We start from the raw sequence: 27,465 nt of genomic DNA, 5'->3' as shown, positions 1-27,465 counted from the left end.
TTTGTTTCATTCTTTGGTTTTTCTCTAGAATTCTAGGAGCTTTCAGTGGAGAGGTCTTGCACACCTTTCCTTCCATTTATTCCTGGGTTTTTGATGTTTGGCTGTTATTGAAGTTGGTACCTTTTAAACTTCATTTTTCATTTCTTCATCACTGGTTTTAGAAATATAGTTTTTAAATATACTAACCTGGATTCCAATGACTTTACTTGAATTCTTTATCTGTTAGAAGAGCTTGTAGATTCATCTGGATTTTCTATGTTCCAAATCAGGTCATTTATGAGTAACAATGGTGTTATTTTTTTCCTTTCCAATCCTTATGCCATTTTTAAAATTTGATTGTTTTACTGCCCTGTCCAAGGCCTCCAGTGCATTGTTCTCTAAATGCAGCGACAGTGAGCATCCTGGCTGGTCTCATCCACAGTCTCAGAGGGAACTCTTTTAATAATTCACCATTATTTATGTTTGTGGTACATTTGTTATACATATGTTTTATCAGATAAGGAAGTTCCCTTCTGTTTCCCATTAGCCAAAAGTTTTATCGTGACTGGGTGCTGAATTTTTCAAATGCTTTTCTGCATCTCTAGAAATCATCACGTGATTTATCTCCTTTTTAATTTTAACACAGTGAATTACTTCGATGGTCAAATTTTATTTATTTTTTTAAATATTTTATTTATTTGACAGAGAGAAATCACAAGCAGGCAGAGAGGCAGACAGAGAGAGAGGAGGAAGCAGGCTCCCCGCGGAGCAGAGAGCCTGATGCGGGGCTCGATCCCAGGACCCTGAGATCATGACCTGAGCTGAAGGCAGAGGCTTTAACCCACTGAGCCACCCAGGCGCCCCACGATGGTCAAATTTTAAACCAGCCTTGCATTCCTAGAATAAACCTCACTTGGTTGTAATATATTTTTAGTACTTCTTATATATCATTGGGTTGAATTGTTCATAGTTTTGTTTAGAATTTTTGCATGTAGGACACCTGGGTAGCTCAGGTGCTTAAGCATCTGCCTTTGGCTCAGGTCATGATCCTGGGGTCCTGGGATCGAGCCCCATATTGGGCTTTCTGCTCAGTGGGAGCCTGCTTCTCCCTCTCCTTGCCACTCCCCCTGCTTATACTCTCTCTCTCTCTCTCTCTCTGTCAAATAAATAAATAAAATCTTAAAAAAAAATAAGAGTATGTAAGAGGACACGTTCAGCAGTCCGAATAACTATAGTCACTAACTGTGACTATCCTGTTGTTTCTTTCATTCTTCTTTCTCTTTGCACTTCAGTTTGGTAATGTTTTCATCAACACATATTCAAGCCCACTGATTCCTTCCCCAGCCCCGTCCAGCTTACCGAGGACTCCACCAAAGGCCGTTTTCATTTCTGTTACCCTGCTTTTAATTTCCAGCACTCCCTTTCAATTCTTAGAGTTTCCATCTCTCTGTTTCCATTGCCCATCTGTTCTCGCATGTTGCCCACTTTGACTTTTTCTTTGAGAAAGAGTGCTTGTGTGTAGGGGGAAGGGCAGAGGAAGAGAGAGAGAATCTCAAGCAGGCTCCATGCCCAGTGTGGAACCTGAGGCGGGGCTCGATCTCTCGACCCTGAGATCATGACCTGAGCCAAAATCAACAATTGGACGCTTAACAGACTGAGCCACCCAAGCACTCCAGTTGCCTACTTTTTCTCTTAGAGCCCTCATCATATTAATCATAGTTATTTTAAATTCCTTCTCTGATCATTCTGGTACTGGTGTCATATTTGAGTCTGGTTCTGATCCTTGTTCTGTCTCTCCAGACTGTGTTCTTTCTTACCTTTTGGCATGCTTTATAATTTTTTGTTGAAAGCCAAACATGCTGTATAAGAGCACAGGAACTGGGGTAAATAAATAGGCTTTTAGGGTGAGAGGGTCCTGAGTTTCCCTGGGAGTGAGGCTGTGTAATGTTCGCTGTAGTTACGGGCATCCATGACCTCAAATTCTCTCGTGTCTTTTCTCAGCTCCTGTCTCGACTTGGGGTTTCCCTGTCTCCAACCCCTCAGATAGAATCTTGTTACTCTACCTGCTGGAATGCGCCACCCATATTCCGGAGCCCTGCTGGTGCACAGCAGAGGGGCAGGAAGTGGGGACACGTTATAGTCACCAATTATTTGTCAGTCTCTTAGTGGGTCTGGCTCTCAGGGCTGTTTCTCCAGTGAGAGAGCTTTCCCTACCTGCCTACCATAGCCTTCTCTGGCTGCAGGAATTACAAGCAAATTCTTGGAAGCCCTGTGTTCTACTAACTTTGCTTGTTCATTTGTTTTTCCCTCTCGTGAGACAGGAAGTCTGCAAGGGGCTGGAGGGAGAGGAGAGTTCCCTTCCCCAATTTGGGATAAGGCTCTGGGTGAATTTCACCAGGCTGTCTCTCCCCTCCTCGTGCATGCCAGGGATGCTAGCAAGTCTTCTCAGATCTTCTCATGGAGAACCCGATGGGGTTCCTGGAGGAAAAAAACAAAAACAAAACAAAACAAACCCAAAAAAAAAAACAAAAAAACAAACCATGCAAGTGTGCCTCCCCCCAAGACTGGAGACTACAGGAGTTTCTCACTGGGATACTATTCCACACTCAGCCTCCAACAATTTGTCAAAATTGCCATGAAGTGTTCCTACAAGTTTGTGGCCTCAGCAGTCCTGCTCCAGGTACACAGGTCCTCCCTGGGGTCCTCCAGGCCCCTCATCCCCCCAGATGACAAAGTGACCCTTCGCAACCTCAGTTCTCAACAGTTCCTTTAAAAATCGCTGATTTCCAGAACATCAGCTTTTTCTTGTTTGTAAGGACCAGAATGATGATTTCCAAGTTCTCAACATGAAGTCCTATATCTATTTTCTAAATTAGATTCCTTCAGGGGAGCCTGGGTGGCTCAGTCGGTTAAGCGTCTGCCTTTGGCTCTGGTCATGATCCCGCAGGTCCTGGGATCGAGCCCTGCATTGGGCTCCTTGCTCAGCGGGAGCCTGCCTCTCCCTCTTCCTGCTACTCCCCCTGTTTGTGTTCTCTCTGTCAAATCAATCAATCAATCAATCAATAAATCGGACTTCTTCATAAGCATTCACCTGGAGAAAGCATTTTACTACTTAGTACGCATTTGAAGATATGAAGCCCCTCATCTGGGGGTATAAGAGTGAGTCTCACAATTCATAGTGGGAGACATGGAACGGGCACAGTAGTGGGAGCAGGAGACATTCCAACCAGCTGGAGAACAAGGATCTGAGGCTTGAATTCCACGGCCCTGGCCAACATCGTGAAGTGTGGTCTGGGATCTGTGGAGGTGGTCCGCTCACTAGGGAAAACCCACTCGGGGGATGCGGGACTCAATCTCAGGACCCAGGGATCATGACCTGAGCCGAAGGCTGCCGCTTAACGAACTGAGCCACCCAGGCACCCCTGAACTAATTCATTCACCTTTAACCAAAGTCCTCAGGGACCAGCAGCTGCCAGGGCTGGGCTGGTGTTATGAGACACAACCCGCCTTGTTCAATGCCCCAAACTCCCGGTCCAGCCTGGCAGACTGTAAGTGCGCTTTTAACATTTGCATAATTACTTCCATAATTAGAATAGACACATGATGATCTGAGAGTCCGGAGGGTCCAGAAGCCTCTAGAATAAATACAATTTGTGACTTACTAGACATCGGAAACAGCAAATTTCCCCTTCATTGTAACTACAACTTATTTAACTGGTCTTCAAATAAGTTTATCCTCCCAAATTTGCCCCAAGTCAGACTCTGGACAGAGAGGAAGGGAGAGGTGGGTGTGGATAAAGTGGGAGTGGTGGAGGGGGCAGGTATAGAGGCGGGCGTAGATAAATGCATCTGGTTTCGTTTCGCAGTGGCCCAGGGGCCACATTTGGCACCCACCTGTGTTACTTTTGAAATGTGGTGAAGTTGCTAATATTTTCCATAGAGGAAGCACATGTTCTATCCTATGAGCCTTTCAATGCCTGATGTCTTTTCTTCCACAGGACAGCCCTCCCAGTCTCTTAAGATCCCCATTCTGCAGATGAGGAAACTGAGGCTCAAGGAGGGGAACTTGCCAGTACCTGCCAGAGCCAGGATTGGACTCACATCCTCAGGAGTCCGGGGTCTGGAGCATCTCCTGATGGGCCCGGAGGATGCGCCTCAGGGTTTTGGAGAGGGGACAGTAATAGGAATGACAACCACAGGCATCTCTTAAGTGTGAGCTCACCCACCAGGGCACATCAGGCTTTGTGAGACAAGGCGGGGTTCTTGTTCCCATTTTGCAGATGAGATCAGCTTGAACAGAAGCATCAGAGCTACCAGTCAGGCCCCAAACAGGCTGTCGTCATCTCTAGTCCCACCAGGGTGCACCCCACGACCACCACTCTTGGAAGCTGGTCTGAGAAAGCAAGGACGGCATCTGTCCTGGTCAGCTGGGTGCCCCAGGGCCTTGCGTAGAGCCTGGCACACAGTGGACACTTGGTAAGTGTTTGTTGGACAAAGGAATGACCAGGGCCTTTGGGATCTCTGTGAGGGCCACACAGGGTGTGGGTGGCACCCGCAGGGCATGAGGGACACCGGCACCGGGGCCTGTCTGCCCCAGCCCTCTCCACTCTGGGGGCATCCCAGGCAGAGCGCTAGCAGGTGCAAGGACTGGGAGGCAGGCAGTAGAGATGTGGAGGAAGGCTGGGCCGGGGGCGGGGGGTGCCTGGTGGACAAGGCAGCTGGAGAAGGAGGGGGTTTGGGGTGGACAAGGCAGCTGGAGAAGGAAGGGGTTCGGGGGGATCTGGGCACTCCTTCTGGCTGCCCCAGGACTCCCAAGAGCAGGCAACTGGGGAGAGTTGAGGGGCTGTGGCAGAGGGCCTTGGAGGCAGCCGGCAGGGAGGGGCGTGCCCTTCTCCTGCCTTGCCCCACCTGCCTCCTGCTCTCCTCATCCTGACTGCCTGCTTTCCCCAGACACCACCACCCCAAGTCTGTCCCCAGCGCCCCTGTCCTCCCTCTTCCTGCTTCCAGGCCACCTCTCTAGCTCTCAAAAGTCTCAAAGCGTCATGCACTTTGAATTCCTGCTCTACCTTCTCTCATCGCTACATATCCCTGGGTCTCCTCCTACCAGACTTTAACTGTTACCTGGATCCTTCCATCTCCGCCTCTCTTTGCCTCAGTCTCCCTCCATCTCCACCCCTCACTGTCCCCATGAGCCCTGTCCATCTCCTGCTTGGGAGCGCGTCCCCCCTCACCCCGACTGTTGCTCCCTTTGGTCCCGCTACACCCATCACTCATCACTCCGACTTGGGCACTGGCACCCACGGGGCTTGGGGCCCGGGCCTGGGCTTTGAGTGGCGCTCGGGAGGCGCCAGGAAGGGGGTGTGGTCCCCGTCCTCAGCGCCCAGAGAGACTCGCGTGCCAGTTACCTGGCCCAGGGGCGCGCCTTTGTCTCTCCCCGGCCGGGCCAGGGAGGCTAACGAGATTGGGGGTTGGGGCGGGGGCTCCGTCCGTCTTCAAGGCGCTGAGGCCGCCACTCCGCGTGGCAGCCCCGGGGCAGGCCCGGCCGGAGTCACGTCTAATGAAACCATAGTCTTAGTAGGCGCCGGCGGGAGCGCCCTGGAGCCCTGAACCCTCCCGTGGGAACGGGGCCGGGGGACCCGCGGGCCCCACAAGAGGAAGCAGTTTTCCTGGGCCACGGAGGGGCTGGGACCCGAAAGACTGAGACTCTGCACTGGAGAGAAATGGGAGGAGGAAGCGGAGAGGGTGTGAGATCAACGGCGAGGGGCCCGGAGCGCGGCCGAGAGAGGAGAGCGCTCGGGGGAAGGCGAGCGACGCGCGCGGGGGAGCGCGGGCCGGCGGCGGCGAGCCGAGGAGGGGAGCCGCGGGAGGAGCCGGGCGCGGGGAGGAAGGGGGAGCCCGGGGGGAGCGGGCGAGCCGCCGCCGGAGGCCGCCGGCCGCTGCGGACCGCGCGGGGGCCCCACTGCCGCCGCGGGGCTGGGGCGCGGGGGGCCGGGGGAGCCGGGTAGGGGTCGGGGCGCGGCGCGACCGCATTCTTCGCCTTTTCTTCCTCGGCTCGTTCCGGCCGATCGATACCTGCGCGGGACCTGCCCCCGCCGCTAATATCTTTTTAATGAGTTCGCGGGGCTTAGAGCGAGCGCGATCTGCCCTCCAGGGTGGATTTTCCCCCGGCAGATGTTTCGGGAGGAGGAGGCGCGCGGGGCCCCCGGGAGGGGAGACAAATCTCTCCCTCCGAGGGGCGAGGGCAGAAGACTTTCTTCTAAAGTTCAAAAGAAAGACGGGCTTTCACTCGGCCCCCAAAAATGTATTTCCCGGCGGACAATGGGCTCCTTTCTGCTGCTCCGAGGGCCGGCGGGGCGGGAGGGGCGGGGACCCGGGCGCTCGGCCCCGCCTGACCGGCTCGCGCCCCCCTCCACCCGAGTCGGGGAGCTGAGTGAGGGCGCGGGAGCCGGGAGCCCGGAGTCCCCTCGGAACGCCCCGCTGAGGCGCGCCGTCTGGACCCGGGCGTCCCCGAGCTGAGCCCGGGCGCAGAGGCGAGAACGAAAGTGCTCTGCGGGCCGGGCCGCGGGGCCTGGGGAGCCCCGGGCCGCCCCCCACCCCGGATCCCCGGGCTCGAGGTGCTGCCGCCGGCCCCGGAGAGCGCGCCGGTGCCTCGGGAGGAGCTGGCGCGGTGGCCCCCGTTCTCTCCGCGCTCCGCTCCGTGCGCGGCAACAGGTAGAAATCAGCCAGCGTTGGGCGGCCGTGGGACCCTGAGTCCCGCTTCACCTGCCCGGGGCCGGCCCCCTCTCCCGGGGCTCCCCGGCCCTTGTCGCCCCTCCCCAAGTGTCCCTCAGTCGGTGGGTCCCTGGCCTGCGGCCGACTCCCTCTCTCCACTCCCGTGGGCTCCGGGAGAAGGGGGAGCCCGGGCCACGCGGATGACCTCCGAAGAGCCGCGGCCGATTGATTCGTTCCGCCCGGAGCTGGGGCCGCGTGAATGGGGGCCGGGGCGGCAGCGGCGGCGGCGGCGGCGGGGATAAAGATGTTCTTCCCGCAAGGGGGAGGGGGCGCGGGGCGGGAAGCGGGGCCATTCACTCCTGGCCCGGCCCCTCGGGAAGCTGCGCCGAAGAAAGAGGGCCGGGGCCTATTCAAGCCCTACGAGCCGCCCACAATGGACCGATATACTGGGGGCCTCTCTATTAACGCCCATGAATATTAAAGAGATCTCGGAACGGCGGCCCGCAGAGGCGACAAGGGCGGCGCCTGCGAGCTGTGGCCGGGCTGGGGTAGGGTAGGGGGCTGCGGCGCGGGCACACTCCTCGGCTGGCCCCCGCGGAAAACCACACTGTTCAGCCGCGAAGAAACTCTGGAACGTGCAGTATCTTCCTTCGCAATCTCGGCGCACCGGGCTTGCTCCCCAATTCCAGTGGGCCCTGAGACTGGGGCGCTCCCTATAGGTCCCCTTTCCCGGGGACGCAGTCCAGGTGGGTCTGCTGCTCGATCAGAAGCACAGAATTTGAGCGCACAGTGAAGACGCACTGGGCTGGCGTGCGGGGGAGCTGGAAGGCTGTCCCCAGCCGCTCTTCCCTTGTGCCCGCAGCTTCCCTGCCTAGGAGTTCGGTCCGGGGGAAAGGAGTAGGGCTCCCTAGTTGCTGTTGGAACCCTCGGTCCTTCACCTTCTGAGCCCGAGCTGGGGTCCAGGTCCCAAAAGCTGTGTCCGTGGTTGGAAATATGCACAGACCTGAGGGCTTTTCTCTGGGGCGTGGCCCGGGCAATTGACAAAATCCTCCCGGCTTTCAGAGTAAAGTGACCTGACCCAAAACGGGACAAGGTGGGAAGAAATCTCAGTTCACAAAGTCCAACCTAAACCGTTGTGCAGACAGGGACACTGAGACCCAGAGAGAAGAGCAGCCCCAAGGACGCTCCTCCTTTGCTCTCCCGGAGGCGGTGAGGATGGCTGCCAGCCTTGAGAACTGAGCTCCAAGCTCTGGGCGGTGCTCCCCATGGAGTCTCCTTCACCTTGGAGCATTTTCCCTTCCACCAAGTCTTTGTAGAAACCAAGGTCCAGGCATGGGTGAGGCACCCAGACTCGGACTCCCTCGGCCCCCTCTGGCGGAGCCCTCCGCTCAAACCTGAGCCCGTGGTGACTCGCTAGTGGCATCGGGAAGGGATCTGAGGCTCCGGGACCCTAACACACAAGCTGCACTGGCTCCTCTGCAGGGCTGCCCTCTGCTGGCGCCAAGCCCGACGGTCGTGCCTTGTGCCCAGAGCAGCCTCCTCTGGGCATCACCTCCAAGCTCACCGGGGCTCTGTGTCTGAGGGCCGGCGATTGCCTCCTTCCTCGCTCTATGTCCGGATGTGGACACTGGGATGGCAGAGACCACTGGCTGGCGCTGGGCCACAAGGCCGGGGGTCCGTGGTGGCCAGGTGTGAGGATGGCTTAGCAAAAGCCAAGACAGCACCCCCCCTGCCCTGCAGAAGGAGTTCTTTTTGCCAAGGGGTGTGAGGACAGTGACTCCTCATGGGAAGGCCAGGCCCCTGACCACCTGCCCAAGGCCCCGTGCTGCGGAGAAGGCGTGGAGAGTCTGATTCCTCCAGCTAACCCGTAAGCCCAACCCCTGCCCCGGGGGTCCAAAACTGGACTCTGCTAGCAGAATCTGAAATTGCAGGGAGGGTGGGAGGTGTCTCCATGATGCCCCTCCAGTGTCTAGGGCTGGAGTCGGGGGCTTGAGGCTAACCCAAGAAGTCAGCAAAGGCTGCAGGAAGCATTGGCCTTCCCTCCTAGGCGCTGGGCTCAGCAGCTCCTTGTCACGGGAAACAGAAGGAGAAACGCGGCGCTGGCGCCCTGGGTGTCTTGGAACCTGTGCGCAGAAAGCATCCTGGTGGAATGGGGGAGGGGGGTTGGGAGGAAGGGAGAGAAGGGGGAGGCCAGAATAGAAAGAAAGAGAACTAGGAGGCAAGAAAGAAGGAGTGCAGAATGCAGAGGTTTCCCGGAGGTCGCAGCTGAGCAAAGGAGCTGGGAGGCTGGAGCTTCAAGGCCCGCGGGCACTGCCTGCAGTTTCAGAGATCCTTGGCTTTGGAGCAAGGCTACTCCCACTCAGAACTGGCCGGGGGGACCCTTTTCCATCCCCCTCCCATATCCATCAGAAAAACCTATTCTGGGCAACCCACAGCCTGTGCTGATTTCAGTCCCTAGCCCTCCAGAGTCGGAGCCCGTTGCCCACGACACCGCCTAGGGCAGGGCCCAGCCCCAACGGGTGCTGCAGTCCCTCCCTGCAGCCGCTGCCGCGGTGGAAGAGTTTCACACTGGACTGCCAGCTGCGAACCCGGTGGTTTAGCGGCCCGGTTGAAGCGAAGCCGCCGGCTCTGGCAAGCACCGTCTGCATCAGGAGAACAGCGCAGCCGGCGTTCTGGAGCCCGGCTCCGCGCTCCGGAGAGCCCGGCTGGCCAGGAGGGCCAGGGAGCCTAGGGGAGGTGAAATGCTGCGGGCCGGTATGAGGAGCGCAGATCCACCCTGGGCTGGTGGGTGAGCGCCGGCCGGCAGGGCCCAAGGCCAGGCGTCCCTTCGGCCCAGTCCCGTCCCTGGAGTCGGAGCGAGTCTCCCCGCGCCCCCTCCCCTGCTCCGAACCCTCCTCTCCTCGCCGGGGGCTGAGCCTCCCTCCCAGCCCAGCGCTTCCCACGGGGAGAGGAGGAGGAAGAGGAGGGGGGGCGGAGAGGAACGGCCAGGGAGGGGCGGGAGGAGCGAAAAGGGACAATTCGGAGCGGCCGCGCGCCCCCGCCCCTTGAGCTCTCCCGACGAGGGCTCCTCGAGCCCGGCCGGGTACAACAAGTCTGTCCGACGTCAGGGGGTCATTAATAACCAATTAGGAGGGTCACTGCGGCTCCTATAAAGGCGCTGAGCTTTTGCCAAGGCGAAGACCGTCCGGGCCGGGTGTGCGAGAGGCGAGCGGCGTCCCAGAACCCCTCGCCGCCGTTTCTCTGCAGCCGCCCGCCTCCCACCCGCCCTGCACCCCCGCACCCGCCTCCGCTCCACCCCTGTGTCTCCAGCCCTCCGCGCCGCCTCTGCCACCTCCGCTGATTTCTCCATCTCTCTCTCCCTCTCCGCCTCGCTCCCCCTCGTTCACTTTCCTCCCAGCCCGCCTCGCCTCCCGCTCCCTCCTGCATCCTCCCCCTCCTCCTCCTCGTCTTCATCCTCCCCCTGCTCCTCTTCCTCCTCCGCCGTCACAGCCCTCCTCTCTCGCTCCTGCGCTCCCCTCTCGCCCGCCGCATCCCCGTGTCCGCCCGGCCGTCCGTCCCCGGCGCCGGCGAGCCCCGGACCGCCCATGATGGGCTCCGTGCTCCCGGCTGAGGCCCTGGTGCTCAAGACCGGGCTGAAGGCGCCGGGGCTGGCGCTGGCCGAGGTCATCACCTCCGACATCCTGCACAGTTTCCTATACGGCCGCTGGCGCAACGTGCTGGGCGAGCAGCTCTTCGAGGACAAGAGCCACCACGCCAGCCCCAAGACAGCCTTCACCGCCGAGGTCCTGGCGCAGTCCTTCTCCGGCGGTGAGTCGCGCCGTCGAGGCCGGTGGCGCCCCCTCCTCCAGGCGGGGCCGGTTCCCGTCCCGGCGAGGCACGGGGCGCGGCAGGGATACGGGGCGTCGCGGCTGTTCGGTGGGCCTCAGTTTCCCGGGAGCCGAACCGGGGCGCAAGCAGCCAAAACCCGGGCGGGGCGGGAAGCTGCTCCGCGCCCCGGGCGGCTCAGAGAAGGGATCGCCGCGTCCAGGCTGCCCGGGCCCTGCGGCCCCCGGCGCCCCCCGGCCCGCCCCTCACCCCTTTGAGCCGGCGGGTTCCCGGCATTTAAAGCCTTACTAGGCGTGTAATAGCAGTTGACTCAAAAAGAAGGGGTTTAAAATTCATTTAGTTAACTTGGGCTTGACCCGCAAAAGTTCCCACTTCAACCGAGAACTTTAAAAGGCAGGGGGGCTGGGGAGGGGGCGGAGGGCGGGCGGGCGGGCGGGCAGAGAAAGCCGCGGAGGGAGCGAGGGAGAGAAAGAGAGAGCCAGAAAAGTTTCTTTTCTTTAAGATGTCTCAAGTTCTTATTCCTCATTCATCAACCTGCAAACAATATCTTTGCCCGGCGCTGGCATCTCTGCGCGTCGCCCTCTCTTCCCCCGCGACGATTTCTGTTCCTCTCTTAATTCACCGTGCAGACTAATTCCACTTCCATTCACGCTATGTGAACCATCTAATCCCCCCTTTTTGTAAGGGGAATTCCTCGGCCCCTTTTAAACAAGTCCTCTCCGCATTGAGCTACAATTTACTGCTACAGCATTCTTCCAGGGCTAATGAATTTAGAATTAGCAATTTCTTTCGAATGGAGCCCAATGAATGCTATCACTTTAACAGCGTGACAAATTGCCGGCCGCGCCGCAATGGACACCGTTTAACCCCCCCGCTTTCAGCCGGCCGCTCGCCGGCTTTTTTCCCAGGTAGCTTAGAGGGGAACCTTGTAAGACACGGAGGCCGTCCCTGTGCGCCTCGCCGCCCCCACTCCGGCTGCCAGGGCCGGCGGGGGCATCGTGGGGGGGGGCGGTTGGGGGCCGCCGGGCTCTTTCCCGCCCAGAGAGGCGACTTCAGGGCTCCCGGGGGTCCGACGCCGCCCTTTCTGGCACCTGGGATCCTGGGGAGGACGGAGGTGGGCCCGGGGTCACCCAGAGAGCGCCCCCGAGGCGGCCCGCCGAAGCCCGTGTTCCCTTTGAGCTTCTGCGCCCCCCGCCGCCCCGCCCAGCAGCCTGAGGTCTCTTCCCAGCGCTGTCGCCCGCCGGCGGAGGCGCAGGGCCTCCCGTACCCCAGAAAAGAGAACTCCTGGCCGCATCCGGGGCCCTTCGACAGCGTCCGGTGTTCTGAGCAGGGAGGCGCAGCGAGCGCGGATTGTCCCGCGGAAGGGCGGTCTCGGGCTCGGCGATCACCGCCTCCTGGAAGCTGGCCTCGGTTTACCCATTTGTAAAGCCGCCCGCTGCTGTGGGCACAGTCGTTCTTAAATCTTACAGGGTGGGGGGCAGGGAGGTTGTGGATGCTTTGAGAATTAGTGGTAAGTAAATAAATAAAGTATATAATAAATAATTAAGTAAATTAATAAATAAGTAAATAAATAAATTAAAAACGATAAAAGCTCCTAGAAATGAGCCCCAAAGCATCTCCTGCTTCGGAGGGCACAGACGTTCCTGGGATGCAAACGGAGGCGACTCTTGCGCTGAGTACCTCCCCCACTCCACCGCACACAAACACACACCCCAGTGACTTCTCCCGAGTCACTCACTCCAGGGCGAGCCTGAGGTGGTTCTGGCCGGATGGGACCGCCCTGAGTCTCTGGCGGGAAGGGCCGACCATCCCCTGCCTCAGGCTCTGACCCAGTCCCCCTGCCCCGGTGGCGGTCACAGAGGTGCAGAAGCTGTCCAGCCTGGTGCTGCCGGCGGAGGTGATCATCGCGCAGAGTTCCATCCCCGGGGAGGGCCTCGGCATCTTCTCCAAGACTTGGATCAAGGCGGGCACGGAGATGGGCCCCTTCACGGGCCGCGTCATCGCCCCGGAGCACGTGGACATCTGCAAGAACAACAACCTGATGTGGGAGGTAGGTATCCGCCACCCACTCCGGCCCTGTCGCCCCTGCTGGGATCTTGGGGTGCTTGGGCGCACCCCGTGCTATCTGACTCGGGATCGCGGATCCTGCCGCCCTGTGCGTGCAGGTGCATCCCCAACCCAGCTAAGACAGCTAAGGCCTTTGTTTGGAAAATCTGATCCTCTTTCCTCTGGCCAACCCTTGGGACTGTTGTTGGTCTTACTTCAGAGGAGGGCACTGAGCCCCCAGGAAGCCATGTCGCTTGCCTACAGTGAGGTTGCGGACAGCACAGAAACCAAACCTGGGGGAGACCTTCGAGCTACCTGTGTCCTTTTCCTCCGGAGGAAGTTGCCAGGAAAGCCCCTCTAGCTGAGAGTGAGGGTGGCCAGCATGGAGAATGGAGGGGGGCCCCGTGCTTCCTAGGAATGGGCTTCTCAGCCCAGGCAGAATAGTGACAACTGGAAATCATCGGGGGACAAACTGGCATTGAGTCAACTTTCTGAGTCAGTGACCCGCATGCCACCAAATGATCTCAGCACCTGTGAATTATTATTCCCATTCTCCAGAGGGAAACTGAAGCTCAGAGAAGCTTCCATCCCGGCTTCCGACCCTCCTCTCCTTTGACAGTGCCAGATGTCAGGACACCCTGAGGACAAAGCCATTCCCAAAGCATTTCCTCCCCCCTGGGGCTCTCACCATGCAGCAGCGGCCAGGCTGGCTGGCTGGCGCACCCTCTCCCTAATCTCATTTCCCTTCCCTCCATGGATTCCACCCACCCCAGCCCCCACCTGACGGTCCTTGGAGAAGCCCAATGTCACAAATCTTGCATCTGGTCACAGGCACAGGAGGAAGAGAACAGAACAATGGTCCAGACACCGCTCCTGACCTCACCTCCTCCCTCCCTGGAGACCGGGGCCAGTAGTTCTCTTCTCCATTTGTTGCTAGGTTAGGAAGTTGGGGTCTAGTCTGATCTCTGAGTACTCTTGGTAGCTCCCACAAGGGGACTTGGGCCAGACCAGGGTGCCACAGTGAGCCAGCCTTCCCTCTCCAGGCTCCTGTGTCCCCCTCTGATTCTTGGTTTGTGCTTTCCACTGCTTTGGGGAGCATGTCTGCATCCCCAGGGAATTAGCTGGATGGCACTTTGTCCAATCAGTGATCCCTTGCAGACCCTTTCCTTCTGGAGATGGGCAGAACGTGGCTGCTTCGGGAGCCCACGGGGGCCCAGGAGACTGACTCCCTGTCGGTCACTTCTAGCTGCCTGGCCTTGGGCAAGTCACCGCACTGCTCTGAGCCCCCCCCTTCTCAGCAGGAAAGCTGAGATGATTAGAGCAGATAGCCCTTCCTGGGGCTGTTGTGGGGATAGAGGGAGCATAGGCTGATAAGCCAGCAGCAGGGGCCTGGCCTGGCCACAGGGCCTCACTCTGTCCCTAATTTACCTGCACGCAGGTGTTCAATGAGGACGGTACAGTGCGCTACTTCATTGATGCCAGCCAGGAGGACCACCGGAGTTGGATGACCTACATCAAGTGTGCACGGAACGAACAGGAGCAGAACCTGGAGGTCGTCCAGATCGGCACCAGCATCTTCTACAAGGCCATCGAGGTGAGTGCGTGCGCCGCCGTGTACGAAGCCAGGGGGCAGCTGGGAGAAGGATGCAGGCAGCCGTGTCCGGGTTCTGATGGGGGGGTGGGGGGGGAGGAGCACTGATGCCGGCCCACTGGCCCTGCCCAGGCATCATGGTCTCTGGGAGCAGGAACATCGTGCGTGGCAGGTTTTCTGCACTGCGGGTCAGAAAGTATGGAACTTGTGACTTCAGGCCATTATGGATGTCATGAGTCCCTCTACTGTGAGGTCCCCAGATAGCTGCTTAGGGTGTCCCGAGGTTCAGAAGCCAAGAGATCCAGAGAGCGAGACGTGGGGAAAGCATTTGAAGGCGAGAGAGGGCATTGTGTCTGCAGCATTTTCGCTGCGTGCTGTTCCTTGTTCTGCGTGCATGGGACGTTGAAACGGATCACGACCCAGAGTCTCGGCTGTGACACGTAGATCACACGCTGTGTGAGGCTTCTCCTAGACTCTGAGGACCCTTATCCCTTATAATCCTCATGTATTTGATCCGCGAGGGAGGGTTCTGCGATGATCCACAGTTTGTCGACAAGGAGGCTGGGGTTCACTTGGTGGCAGGGGGACTCGGGAGCTCTTACCAGGCATTGGGGGAGATCTTGGTGCTAATGCCTGTGCTGGGTCGAGCTGCTTAGAGGCGAGGGAAAGGGAAAGGTAGCTGCAGATAAATATCACATCCCGTGGTTGAGAGTAGCTAAGCTGTGCCCAGGTCATGGGAAGGTTCAGGAGGACGGTACAGGAGGTGTTCCCAATAGGGAAAGCTTGGACAGAGGCAGGAAAGCTCCTGGTCCACAGAGAGGGACTGCGCAAGACAAGTGGTAGTAGCCATGGTGGGCCGGCTGTAGGCACCCTCCGGACAGGGCCTCTTGGCGGGATGCTCAGCGTCTGGCCCAGGAGCAGGACAAGCTGTCCTCCTTCCCCATGGCAGACTGATGGTGAGTGCTGTGTGGGGGTGTGGGTGGGGATGTTCTCCCCCGCCCCCGGCCCCAACTTGCCTGGACCTCCTGCTTCCACTCCGCTGGTGGAGAACACTAATGGAGAGAGGCAGTGTCCTCCCTTGGGAGTGGGGCTAGCCTCGGTTGAGTTTTGGAGAGGTCCAAAGCAAGTCTCCCAAGGACAGAGAATGACTTCCCTCTAGTCCGTTTTCTCCCGGGGACTCAAAGCCTCAAATCTTTCTAAGGCCTGGGGGGCACTGGGGCCTAGTAGCTTCTGGAACTGGGGTCCAGTTGTCCCTCAAAAACCGGGCTCCAGGAAATCTCCCAGAGATGGCAACAGAATGGTCCTTCCCTGGGTGCTGGTGTGGCCTGGGAGGGGGTCCCAGCTGAGGGGTAGACTCTGGGAGCACCAGGAAGTGGAGGGTAAGAAAAGGTGCCCAGTTTCTGGACTGGCGTTCAGGGGATGTGGAACAGCATGGGGCTGTGTGAAGGTAGGACCAAAGTAGCCCACGCACCTAGGACAAAGGTCTAGGACAAAGGTGGCCCCTGGACTATCTGGCTGGGCTGCCACCCCGTGGGAACAAGGAATCGGCCTCGGGTGTGGCTGAATCTCACTGGAGCACAGAGTAACTCCAGGATCCTCCCGGCTCCCGTCTTCCCAGCCTCACACACACATCCTCACTGCCTCCCGGCCGTCCTGATACAGAGGAGATGGGAGACACGCAGTCGTTCCATTCCTCCTCTCTAAGACGAGTGCACGCACACGTACACAGGGACAGACGCACACGCATGCACATGAGAGATCGTGGAATGCTTGTGTGGTTTGGGGCCAAAGGACTCCCGGCTGGGGCCGACTCGGGGGTCTCAGATCATCTCCCTGGGTAGGTCATACTGGTTGAAGTCTCGACGGAGTCAGAAAACATTCGTAGAAATTTCTACAGAAATTCAGAGTCAGAGGACAGAGTGGCTGACGAGTATCTCTAGGAAGGAATCTGAATTTGGAAGATTCAAAAAGAGTCATCTACGTTTGTTTTTTAAAAGATTTTATTTATTTATTTGACAGAGATCACAAGTAAGCAGAGAGGCAGGAGAGGGGGCGGGGCGGTGTGTGGAAGCAGGCTCCCCACTGAGCAGAGAGCCCGATGCGGGGCTCCATCCCAGGACCCCAGGATTATGACCTGAGCCGAAGGCAGAGGCTTTAACCCACTGAGCCACCCAGGCAACCCTAGAGTCATTTATTTTATTGGGATTTAAGTTGATAAAAGAGAATCAGGAAAAAGAAATTGATTCATACAGGATAACATGAGCGAGATGCCATGAATTTCCAGTCAATGCTTTGCCCCAGAGGTAAACAAGCCTATGAAGAAGGGACGGCTTGAGTGAGGGACAAGGAAACAGAAAATATCACTTTACCGTCATTTCGGTTTCATCAGCAAAGCTGGACAATTTTTCTGTGGTGGCAGTTTTTCTCAAATCATCGTGTGGCCATGTCAGATTCCACTTACCACACCAGAGGTGCGTCTGGGCCGGTGTGACCATCCACGTGCGCTGGACAGAGACCAGGGCTCGCTGGCCCTTCTAGGCTCCAGCAGAAGAAATTGCTTTTCCTCCAGGCCACTCCCTAAAGTCTCTGGGATGCATGGACTGTTTGTTTTGTGTGCTCGTGTGAGTTAGAGTCATTCGAGGGGATGGGCCTTGACGACGACCTGTTCTCTTAGTCTTTCTGTCACTTGGAACTGCCATTTATCTCCCCTACAAGTCACCCGTGACTCACCCCAAAAATGGGAAGGCCCATCTTTACTCGATAAGCAGGATGCACTGTCGCTGCTCTCACATTTTGCACCGACACAAAATAGTAGCCCTCCAAAGGCAGACGGGGTTGGAAGGCCAGCCGGTCGGTGGAGAACCCCCAGGCGGGATTGGCATCGGGCCAGATCTACGGCATGCCATTTCTGGGGCGTTTTCCCCATCGATTCAACCACAGAAGAATTTACTATAATGTGAGATGCCTAAAACGGCATTTCTACAAAGCACCCAGCGTGTAGCAAATGACCGTTTGGTGTCGAATGAGTAAGTCTTTCTGCAGGTGATGGGGACTGCATCGAAAGGGGAACACAAGGACCCCCGTTCTCCCAGAAAAACAAAACCAGCTACCCCAGGAAGCAAGACCCTTTGATGCCAAAACTCTGTGCAAGGAAGGGATTTAGTAATTAAGTTAGGAAAGCTTTGGACTCTGGAGCTGGGAAGAAAATTCCCAGTCTTTCCTCTCCCGGTGTCTTGGCAGATTACTGTGCGCTTTCCTTCTCCTTTCAAGTACCCAAACATTTTATATGGCAGCTCCCTGAGTCCCATGTCTGCTTTTCCTGGCACCGTTTTCCTTTTGATGTTGCTCAGGGGCGGACGCAGTTGGGGTACCCTGATTATTAATAATAAGCATCATTGATAACACACGGAGCATTTATCCCCTGCTGGTACCGTGCTAAAAGTCTTAGCAAATTTTTTAAGACTCGAGTCCTCTCCACTCTGTGAAGATACTATTACTATCCCCATTTTAATGATGGCAAAACTGAGGTTCAAGGAGATCACAGGGCATTAGTGAGCTGTGATTCGGATCCAGGTGTGTCGGACCCCGGAGCAGAGCTCTTGGTCACCAAGCCGTGGGGCCTCCCCGATCAATACATATTTGCTGGAACTCTATTAATTTGTGTGTCAGGACATCTGTGGTACAATGGAAATTGATATTCGTCCAGATGACACAGAGATCCTTCTGGACTTGGGTTTCTGCACCGCCCGGGGGCAGGGGGGAGGGAGGATGTCCGAGCCTCCCGGGAGTGTGTTCAATAGTGTGACACACATCTAGATCAAGAAAACAAACCCAAACCGGATCGGTTCCCATTTATAATAAACATTCAGAAAGGGGGCAGGACAGAATGGCTGGGCTGGTGGGGAAGGTTCAGAAGCGCGAGCTGAGAGATTACGTGATTTGTCGAGGGAAGACTCGGGCCGCGATACTCACCCGGAATCGCGGGGATGTGGATTTTATGGTACGGGACTCGGTTTCCTGGGGGAATTATTGGGTTTACTGTGTGTCCTGCATCAGTCTCTGCTGCCTTGAAGAGGACACCTTTGTGATACTGGATCTCCCGGCCTCAAAGGAGGGGCCTGGCAGGGCCATGTCAGTTACAGCTGGCTACAAGGAAACAGTAGCATCGAGGGACTGGGAGGCTTGAGAGGGGGACAGTGGCTGTTCTTTGCGCTTCGTAGGTCACCTGGGACCCTGGGAACCTGCGGACGATCGTGCCAGGATCTCCCAGAGAGTCTGCTGATCCTGAGGGTCCTCCTGGTTATCCCATGGGGGGTACCAACGAGCACGCAGGGACCGGGTGCCAGGCTGTAGCTGGCTTCTCAGAGCTCTGAAGGGCCAACGGACTCCACCTCCAGCCTTCCCCTGTGCTGGTGGCTTCTCGATATTTGTGCCATTCTCCGTTCCAGTAGATCCTTCTTAATAGATTTTTTTTTTTTTTTTTAAGTGGAGCCAACACGGGGCTTGAACTCACCCCATCCTGAGATCAAGACCAGAGCTGAAATCTAGAGACGGATGCTTAACCGACTGAGCCACCCAGGCGCCCCGGGTTTGCTTTCTTTAACATAGAGATAGTATAAAAGGACTGTGCGCTCATTATTTTTTAAAAAATCAGATATCTCGGGGCGCCTGGGTGGCTCAGTGGATTAAGCCGCTGCCTTCGGCTCAGGTCATGATCTCAGGGTCCTGGGATCGAGCCCTGCATCAGGCTCTCTGCTCCACAGGGAGCCTGCTTCCTCCTCTCTCTCTGCCTGCCTCTCTGCCTGCTTGTGATCTCTCTCTCCGTCAAATAAATAAATAAAATCTTTAAAAAAAAAAATCAGATATCTCATATGAAAAAGTAGAAGCCACTCTGCCCGTCATGCTGCTCCCCACCAACCTTAAATCAGCATTTCTGAATAGTCTCAAAATGACACACCCTTCTGGGGAAAGGAGCACAGAAAACTGGCCACCGTGGCTGGGCGTCCAGGGTGGGAGAGAGAGTCCCTTTTCGCCTCCTCCCACCCCTGACCTGTTTACATGGGTTTGTCAACGTGCCTGTGTTGTTGCTCTGATTTCTGAAATGAACTGGGAAGATTAATTTTAGTCCGTGTAAAAAATGTGTTAGTAAGTAAATGCTGCACTCGATGTTAAAAGTCAGTATCGAAGCGCTCATTTAGAAAATCATATTCCAAACAATGATTTTGAATAATATTCAGAATTTGTGCAAACCCAGAGTTCTTGGCTTCTCACACACCACCACTGTTGCTGTTTTGTTTTGTTTTGTTTTTTTTAAGATTTTATTTATTTATTTGCCAGAGAGAGGCAGAGCTAGAGAGGGAACACAAGCAGGGGGAGCGGGAGAGAGAGAAGCAGGCTTCCCGCTGAGCAGGGAGCCCGATGCGGGGCTCGATTCCAGGACCCTGAGATCATGACCTGAGCCGAAGGCAGAGGCTGTTGTTGTTGTATACATATTTTATATATATTTTTAATTTTTAAAAAGATTTTATTTATTTATTTGAGAGAGAGAGAGAGTGCATGAGTAGGGGTGGGAGGGTGGGGAGAGGCAGGGGGAGAGGGAGAAGCCGACTCCCCGCTGAGCACGGAGCCGCACACAGGGCTTGATCCTGGAACTCCTGAGATCACAACCTGAGCCAAAGTCAGTCTAGTCTGTAAAGCATCTGACTTGGGATGGCCAAGTGGGTTGGGGAGCCACCCGGGTGCCCCAAATTTACATTTAATAACAATTGTTATTGTCAATTACAGTAAGAAGGCTGGTGTTGATTTGGATATGTGATTCCTGGGCTGAGAGTCTAGAGGTGCAACTCAGGGCCATACCCACTGGGGGCTTGCAGGGCCTGCTCTGCACATCTGTGCTCTCCCCGGGGGTGCCCCCCACCCCTGCCCCAGCAAAGCAGGAAGCAGTGGCACGGAGCCCAGCCTGTGCCGTTGTTGGTCCCTGAAGGCAAAGCCGCCGGTCACCCTGGTTCTAACTGTGCCCGTGGCCCCAAGCCACACTGCAGGGGAGCACTGGGACACTTCTTGAGGTGCTGGTGGGCTCAGGGAAAATTATAACACGCGCTCCTGCGTCCGTCCACCCTGCAAAGTTTTCTGCACACGGCTCCGCTGAGCCCTGACCCCATGAGGCTGACTGAGCAGGGGCCCCAGGAACAGAGGCCCAGTGCCAGAAGGCAACTTGCTCAGCAGGTGGGGAGCCCAGGTGGACCCCGACATGTGTGACCTCTGCCAGTGCTGTCTCCTCTTCAGACAAGTCTGATGGGCGGGGCGGGGGGGGGGCGGGGGGGTTGCTTTCAAAGAACCCTGATTGTGAACATTGAAGCCAGGGGCCGGGACAGTGTCAGAGGTGACTTACAATCAGATTGTCAGAGTTGGGGGACCGCAGGGATCACGTTCCCCTGCCTCCTCACTTGAGGACACAAGTTTAGAGGGGATAAGTGCTTGCCTAAGGTCACCCAGGGGCCTGGTGGCCCAGGGTCCATCGGCGCCCTCCCACAGAGAGCAGTTTCCTTCCCAACAAACTGATCTTAAGTGTTTCCCTTCCTTCCTCCTCTTTTCTAGGGGACTCACGAAACCTCTGTCTTCTCCATCCCCTTTCCAGCAGGGCCTCCAGCTCTGCCCCGCTGACCCCCAGGATGACGGCCGTGACTGTGAATGGCCTTGGGGACTTCTGCCGTGGTGCCAGATTCTAACTTGGGTGCTCTCTTTGAGGGGCCACCGAATTCTCCTCGGGTTCAGGGACTGTACTTGACTCTTCCGTATTTAAACCGTGTACCTCCAAGCCGGTTTGGCACTTTCTGCCTGGCTTCCGGTCACTCACTGACCCCGAGGGCTTGACATGATGGCCCACGGGCCGTGGGGGCAGGGACACGGTGGCCCCAGGCTGAGCCTCAGGAGGATGGCCGTGACCAGGCCCCCTCACACTTTCCTTCCTCCACCCCTCCTCTCCTGCCCCTCTCCTTCCAGGGTCGAGCAGAGCTGGCTGGTGGTCTGAGGGTCTTCCTGCCCCTGAGCAGAGGAAGGAATGTAGTACAGAAGGTGTTGCATGTGGCAGGCCAGAGTCAGATGGAAGGGGTGGGCCTCTCTGTAAGCAGGGAACCCAAAAGAGGGGGTCCTGTTCTTGCGTGATTTCAGACACCCCAAGATGGAATCTTTGGCGCTTTAACTCCTTTGAGGCGGCTGAGGACCCAGGAGGAAAGCAAACCAGTTGCTGCCTGGGTGTGGGCAGATTTCCCTGGGAAGCTCAGAGAGTGACCCCCAGGATCGGTGGCAAATTGAGCTCTACGGGGTGCAGGCTTGGGAGGGTGGGGGCTCTTTCAACAGTCTTTTTTTTTTTTTTTAAAGATTGTATTTTTTAAGTCATCTCTTCACCCAGCGTGGGGCTTGAACTCACAACCCCGAGGTCAAAAGTCACATGCTCCACTGACTGAGCCAGCCCAGGCGCCCCATCTCCTCATTTGTCTTAGCTGGCTGGGGCCTGAAGCTTCCCCACTTGGGAGGGCTAACTGGCTTTCACCATGGCCTATGGGCCCCCGGGGACATCCCAGAGTGAGGGATTTATGGTCCCTGCCTCCTCAGGAGCAGGCCGTCCACAGCCTCCCGGGACTGTCACTGCAAACCCCTTCCTCCCAGTGGCCTTCCCATTTCCCTGGTGCAGGTCCTCCCTGGGATTCGCAGAGAACCGTCACCATCTGTAGAGTTCTCTCCTGCAGAAATGGATTTTGTTCCAGGCTGTGTGCCTCAGTGTTTCCTGAGGTGGAGAGGTTCCTCCCCGCCAAGGGTTCTTTTTTAGCATTTGCCGTGTGCACGGAGTCACACAGAGCCCGTGATCGGGAGAGAGGCACACGGAGCGTGCTGCTGCCTTGTGGGCGTTTTGCGTGAGAGATGTTTCCAGAACATTATCAGACAGGACGTAACTAAGTACTGTGGGGTGCCCTGCAGCCCACGCTCCTTGGGAACATCTGGTTCAGTCCTGCCGACCGGAGGGCTGGCTGACGCTGGCTCCCCTCAGTAAGAAAGGAAACGTTTCCTAGCTTTCCTTCTTCTAGTACCTCACCTTGCTACAAGCCTTGCATTCTGCTGCTGTCAGTTTGGAACTCTTAGGTGGCTGGGCGGCTGCAGCAGCTAGGACAGAACGGCCAGAAGGCCTGGGCTGGGAGGGGGAAGTAGGGACGGGGCAGGCCTGAGCATCCCAGGGCCTTCTGTGTTTCCGAAGCTTGCTAGCGATGGCCCGTGTGGCTTTCTCGGGGCCGAGACTGGATCCACATCTCCAGGGCAGGTGCAGAACGGCTGCCCCCTGGCTGCAGGGGCACGTGCAGAGACCCTGACTCTCACTCCCGGGGCCTGCTGCCTCCCTGATCTGATCTTGCTTTCTTCTCTGTAGATGATCCCGCCTGACCAGGAGCTGCTGGTGTGGTATGGAAACTCACACAACACCTTCCTGGGGATCCCTGGTGTGCCCGGGCTGGAGGAGGAGCAGAAGAAGAACAAGCATGGTAGGTAGTCTCTGTGAGACCACAATGACAAGGGACCCCTGGAACCCAGAGTGAGAGAGTGAGTGAGCTCGTGCACCTGTTTGTGGCCGGCACGCTCCTGGTGTCCAGGGACCTGGGTTCAATCTCCAGCAGTATCAAGCCCATGAGGCTACTGGCTTAAGCAGGCCAACGCCCCCCAGAGCTACCTCCAGAGTCTGGACACAAATGGCACTGTTTTCTGGACAAAATAAATTATCTGGGGGCAGGTTGGGTGGGCAGAATACCCAAGAGGCAGAAGGAGTAAGGGCCCCGCCGTGGGAGCCTAGATTGAGTTCCCGTTCTGCTGTACGATCTTGGGAAGGGCTCAGTGCCTCAGTTTCTCCATCTGTAAAGGCACGATGTTGGTCCCAAACTGAGATGATTTTTAAACCCCCTTCCAGCTCTGACAATGTACAATTCCCTCTGTCCCTGGTGTAGGGTCTGGTGGAGGCGCTTGGTATTAACCTGTTGAATGAAGGTGGGGTACAGTGTGCCTGTGTGTGTGTTGTGGGGGACACTGGTCATCACGATAGACATCATTTGCTCAAGACCTATTTCATACCAAGTATTGAGCGAGCTGAACCTTTTACAGGTATCACCCCACTTGGGTCCTCATAAAACCCTTGTGAAATCTGGTTAGAGGGAGAACCTGAGGCTCATGACTACTATTTATGAGCTAATGTTTTACAAACAGCAATTTCTCTGATGCTCACAGCGGGCTGATGGGGGTGATGTTACTATTACCTCCATCTCAGCAATGAGAAAGGTGAGGCGCAGTTCCCTGGTACATAGTAGGCACTCGGTACATATTTGTGGGATGAATAAATGAAATTTATTTCATTTATTTTTCCGGGGGAGGGGGGCTTTTATGGAAGGCTGCCATTTCCAGATGGCTACTTTGAGTGAGGTTCCTCCCGTATACAAGCTAAGGGAGGTAAAGTGCAGGTTTTTATGATCATCTCGGGAAATTGTGCATAGCTCCGCGAGGTTGTAGTCGGTACCCATTTTACAGATGAGGACGTTGAGGTTCGGGGCGAAGTCACTCAGTCCCCGAGGTCTCACAGCACGGTCTGGAGTCCAACTCCTCTTTGACCTCAATTTCCTCCCATCCCTCTGGCAGCGCCGCCAAGCAGCCTGCTCAGACCCGCGCCCTCTCCCCCGTGGATCCCAGGCGGGAGGGACGGGACCGGCCGGGCGCCGGGAGGAGCGCGCGCCTGGGGGACCGGGCGCGGGTGCCGGGGTCCGGGCGGCGCGGGGTCGTAACGAGGCTGCTCTCTCCCCCCCTCACCTGTCCCCCCCGCGCCCCGCCCGCGCGGCCAGAGGACTTCCACCCGGCGGACTCGGCGGCGGGCACCGCGGGCCGCATGCGCTGCGTCATCTGCCACCGCGGCTTCAACTCGCGCAGCAACCTGCGCTCGCACATGCGCATCCACACGCTGGACAAGCCCTTCGTGTGCCGCTTCTGCAACCGCCGCTTCAGCCAGTCGTCCACGCTGCGCAACCACGTGCGCCTGCACACGGGCGAGCGCCCCTACAAGTGCCAGGTGTGCCAGAGCGCCTACTCGCAGCTGGCCGGCCTGCGCGCCCACCAGAAGAGCGCGCGCCACCGGCCGCCCAGCGCCGCGCTGCAGCCGCACTCGCCCGCGCTGCCCGCGCCGCACGCGCACGCGCCCGCGCTCGCCGCCGCCGCCGCCGCCGCCGCCGCGGCCGCGCACCACCTGCCGGCCATGGTGCTGTGAGCGCCGCGCACGCGCCCGCGCGCCCCGCCTCCCGCCTCGCTCCTCCAGCTCGTGGGGCGCGGGCCGGGGCTGTTCTCTCCTCGCTTGACACCCCCACCCCGGCCGCAGAGGGCCCGGCGCCCGGCGCTGTAGGTGCGTCCCAACAAGTGACCCCCTAGGCACACAGTCTGCGCTCCGTCTCGCAGGTGAGGACACGGAGGGGCAGGGTCCCTTTTGCAGGCCACCCGGCTGGTGCGGCTGCTCGGCCGCCTCCTCCTCGGGGGTCCCCACGCCCGGCGCCGGGGGCGCTCTGGCACACCTGTCCAGCCGGCTTCCCGGGCTGGCATCCCTCGGGGGTGGCAGGGCCTCAGCGGGGGCGGGGAGCCTGGGGGCGGGAGGCGGGCGGCGGGCCGGTGCGCGCACGGCCCCTCCGGCTGCCTCTTGGGACTGGTGCCACGCAGTGTCGCGAGTCATGGACACGATCTTGAGAGCTGGGGGCTGGCGGGGCTCTGGGGCAGCCAGAAGAGACCCGAGACCTGCTCTTCCCTGGCAGGCAGGCCCTTCTCTCCTGGCCACCTTACCCCCAAAGCCGGCTCCCGGTGAGGGACGAGGCACGAACAGGGTGCAGTGTGCCGGGCAGGCCGAGCGCGAGGGCAGACGGAAATCCACCGGGGTACCCGGGGAAGGCCCTCTTGGGGCCTCAGTTTCCCCCTTCCCCATCCGTAAAATGAGATCGTTGGAGCCATGCCTCCTCCCCTTCATCTCTGACTTCTTGCTCAGGGAGGAGAAGCGTCCCTTCCCCTCCTGGCCACACTCCTGCGGGAAGAGGGCAAGACCGGCTTCTCGGCGGAGAAAGCACTTCCAGGCGGTGCGCGATCCTGGTGGTGGGGGCGGTGGGGGGGTGTCGGCCCCGCCCACCCACACCCTCCCTTGCCTCCTCCCAAGTCTCCCCAAACTCTGGCCGTGGGCGCCCTCTGGTGTCTCCTGTCCCACCTGGCAGTCATGTACCAGAACTCCCGAAGGGCGTTTTGTAAAATAAAGAAACTATAATAATAATGAAAAGTATAAAATGTATAGAATTTTCAAGAAACTGTGTTCTACTTCCAGAAAATGGTCACTTTAACTTTGTAAATATTTATCTCAAATGATATTTACGAAACTGTGATATATATTATTTGATTGTATATGTACAACTGTAAATACATTTGTACCTCTCTTGTATTCTAAAATAAAAACTACTTGGAACATTTATCACTTAGCATCCGAAGGGGTCGACCCGTTTATCTGCAGATCTGCATGAAGAGGAAATGTGGAGCGCGCCTAGAAACTGGGGAAGAGTTGTTCCACTGCTTTTGAAGGTCACTGTTGTGCCCTCCCCAAGGAAAACTCTCCGACACACCTGCGATGTCAGCTCCCAAAGAGATTGCCACAGTTTCAAAGCAACCAGAAATCTCTGACGGGGCTGGACGTAATCTTCCTGCTTCCGGCTGACTCTCAAATACTGGCATCCCACTTTGTTACTCCCCCAAAATCTTTACCTACCTTTTTTTTTTTTTTCTTTTCATGGACAACTTAAGAGAATTCAAGTAGCCCGTGGGGGTGGACCAAGATGGCCACCAAGTGCCCTCCCGATGCCCAGAATTTCCAAATGCTCGGGGTACCCCTTTCCAGACCCTCCCTGAGGAAGTCGAAAGACCAGGAAGGCCATCAGGGCAGGGTCAGGCCCTGGCTGTCCTATCCAGCACCTCCTGGCCAGGAGGAGGTGTGCCCCCTGGAGAGTGTGAGTTCACACCCGTATTCCAACACCTGCGAGTTGGAGGGTCGCCCGCCCAACCCACTGGCATCCCACAGGCGCATGTCTGTGCATCCTCAGCTGCTGTGTGCGTGTGCCCACGAGCACACACACACATGCAGGAAGACACTTGAGCTCACGCTTTTATAGGCGGGCCATCCCCATTGGGAGCTTCAGGTACTCCCAAAGACCCCCATACTTTGGGGGACTGGTCTTGTGCCCGGGCAGATGCAGGCACGGGGAGAGATGCACACTTGGTGTGTCCATTTGCAAGCCCCATCTGGGGTTTCCTCCCTAGGGTCAACGGGGAAAGTCACCCTTGGTAGTCCTCCCTTTGTCACCAACCTGGCCTCTCCTTTGAAACCTCACCGCTAGGCTTCTGATGCCTCCAGTGGCCCTGGTATTACCTTCTCCCCCACTGAAGGCCCTACAGAGGCCTCTTGTTTCCATAAATAAATCTTTTCTTTTTTTTAAAGATTTTATTTACTTATTCGACAGACAGAGATCACAAGTAGGCAGAGAGGCAGAGAGAGAGGAGGAAGCAGGTTCCCTGCTGAGCAGAGAGCCTGATGTGGGGCTCAATCCCAGGACCCTGGGATCATGACCTGAGCCGAAGGCAGAGGCTTTAACCCACTGAGCCACCCAGGCGCCCCTCCATAAATAAATCTTGAATCCCCTTTCCACTGGATGCTGACCAATAGAGTTAAACACCCTCCTCACCCACCTGCCATGCCTCCCAGAGAGTAATGCTGGCTTCCTTCAGCAGTCAGACTTCAGGGAGGGCAGTAGGGCCCTTGACCAAAAAATCTCCATGGCCCTCCCTGGGTAATTCCATTCTGAGAAGTCCCTGCTGCAGAGCCCAGGAACCACAGCCAGGACTCCAGAACCCGCCTGGTGGCAGCAGGCTGTAATTGCAGGCTAAACTGCCTTTGCACCCCAGACCTCAGATCCAAGGATGCGCAGTGTGGAATGGGGTTCCTGAAGAATCGCACACTGTGGGAAGCCTGATTCCGAAGGCCTCAGCTCTTACCGTGCTTGCATTCCCAGCAGACGCCTCAAGCCCCTCTCCACACCCTCTCCTCCCCACAAAGGCATGCGAACACCATTGGCAGTTTCTGGCCTTGGGGATTTAAATGCATTTGTTCTGGGAATCCTCCCCACAAGCCTGTGGGGCTGATGCTCATTTTTCCTCTCTGATGCACTATTAATATCCATTTGAAGTAGAAGAAAACTGAGCTAGAGAGTAAATCATTT

At 57.2% G+C, this 27,465-nt stretch overlaps 1 protein-coding gene and 1 long non-coding RNA gene across 2 annotated transcripts; both read left to right on the top strand.

Moving 5' to 3' along the window:
- The first annotated feature begins 10,274 nt into the window (after positions 1 to 10,274).
- Positions 10,275 to 24,440, top strand: PRDM12 (PR/SET domain 12). The gene is made up of 5 exons (XM_046021895.1): positions 10,275 to 10,497; positions 12,375 to 12,565; positions 14,000 to 14,155; positions 22,572 to 22,683; positions 24,022 to 24,440. Exons 1-5 carry the CDS (start codon positions 10,275 to 10,277, stop codon positions 24,438 to 24,440), a joined length of 1,101 nt encoding a protein of 366 aa, XP_045877851.1.
- A 31-nt stretch (positions 24,441 to 24,471) lies between these two features.
- LOC123953354 lies at positions 24,472 to 25,670 on the top strand. Its single transcript, XR_006820866.1, has 2 exons — positions 24,472 to 24,625; positions 25,200 to 25,670. It is a non-coding gene; the product is annotated as an uncharacterized LOC123953354 (long non-coding RNA).
- Positions 25,671 to 27,465: the final 1,795 nt, after the last annotated feature.

Source organism: Meles meles, chromosome 11, assembly GCF_922984935.1.
Source record: "Meles meles chromosome 11, mMelMel3.1 paternal haplotype, whole genome shotgun sequence".
NCBI lineage: Eukaryota > Metazoa > Chordata > Mammalia > Carnivora > Mustelidae > Meles > Meles meles.
This window is presented reverse-complemented; position numbering and strand designations above follow the sequence as displayed.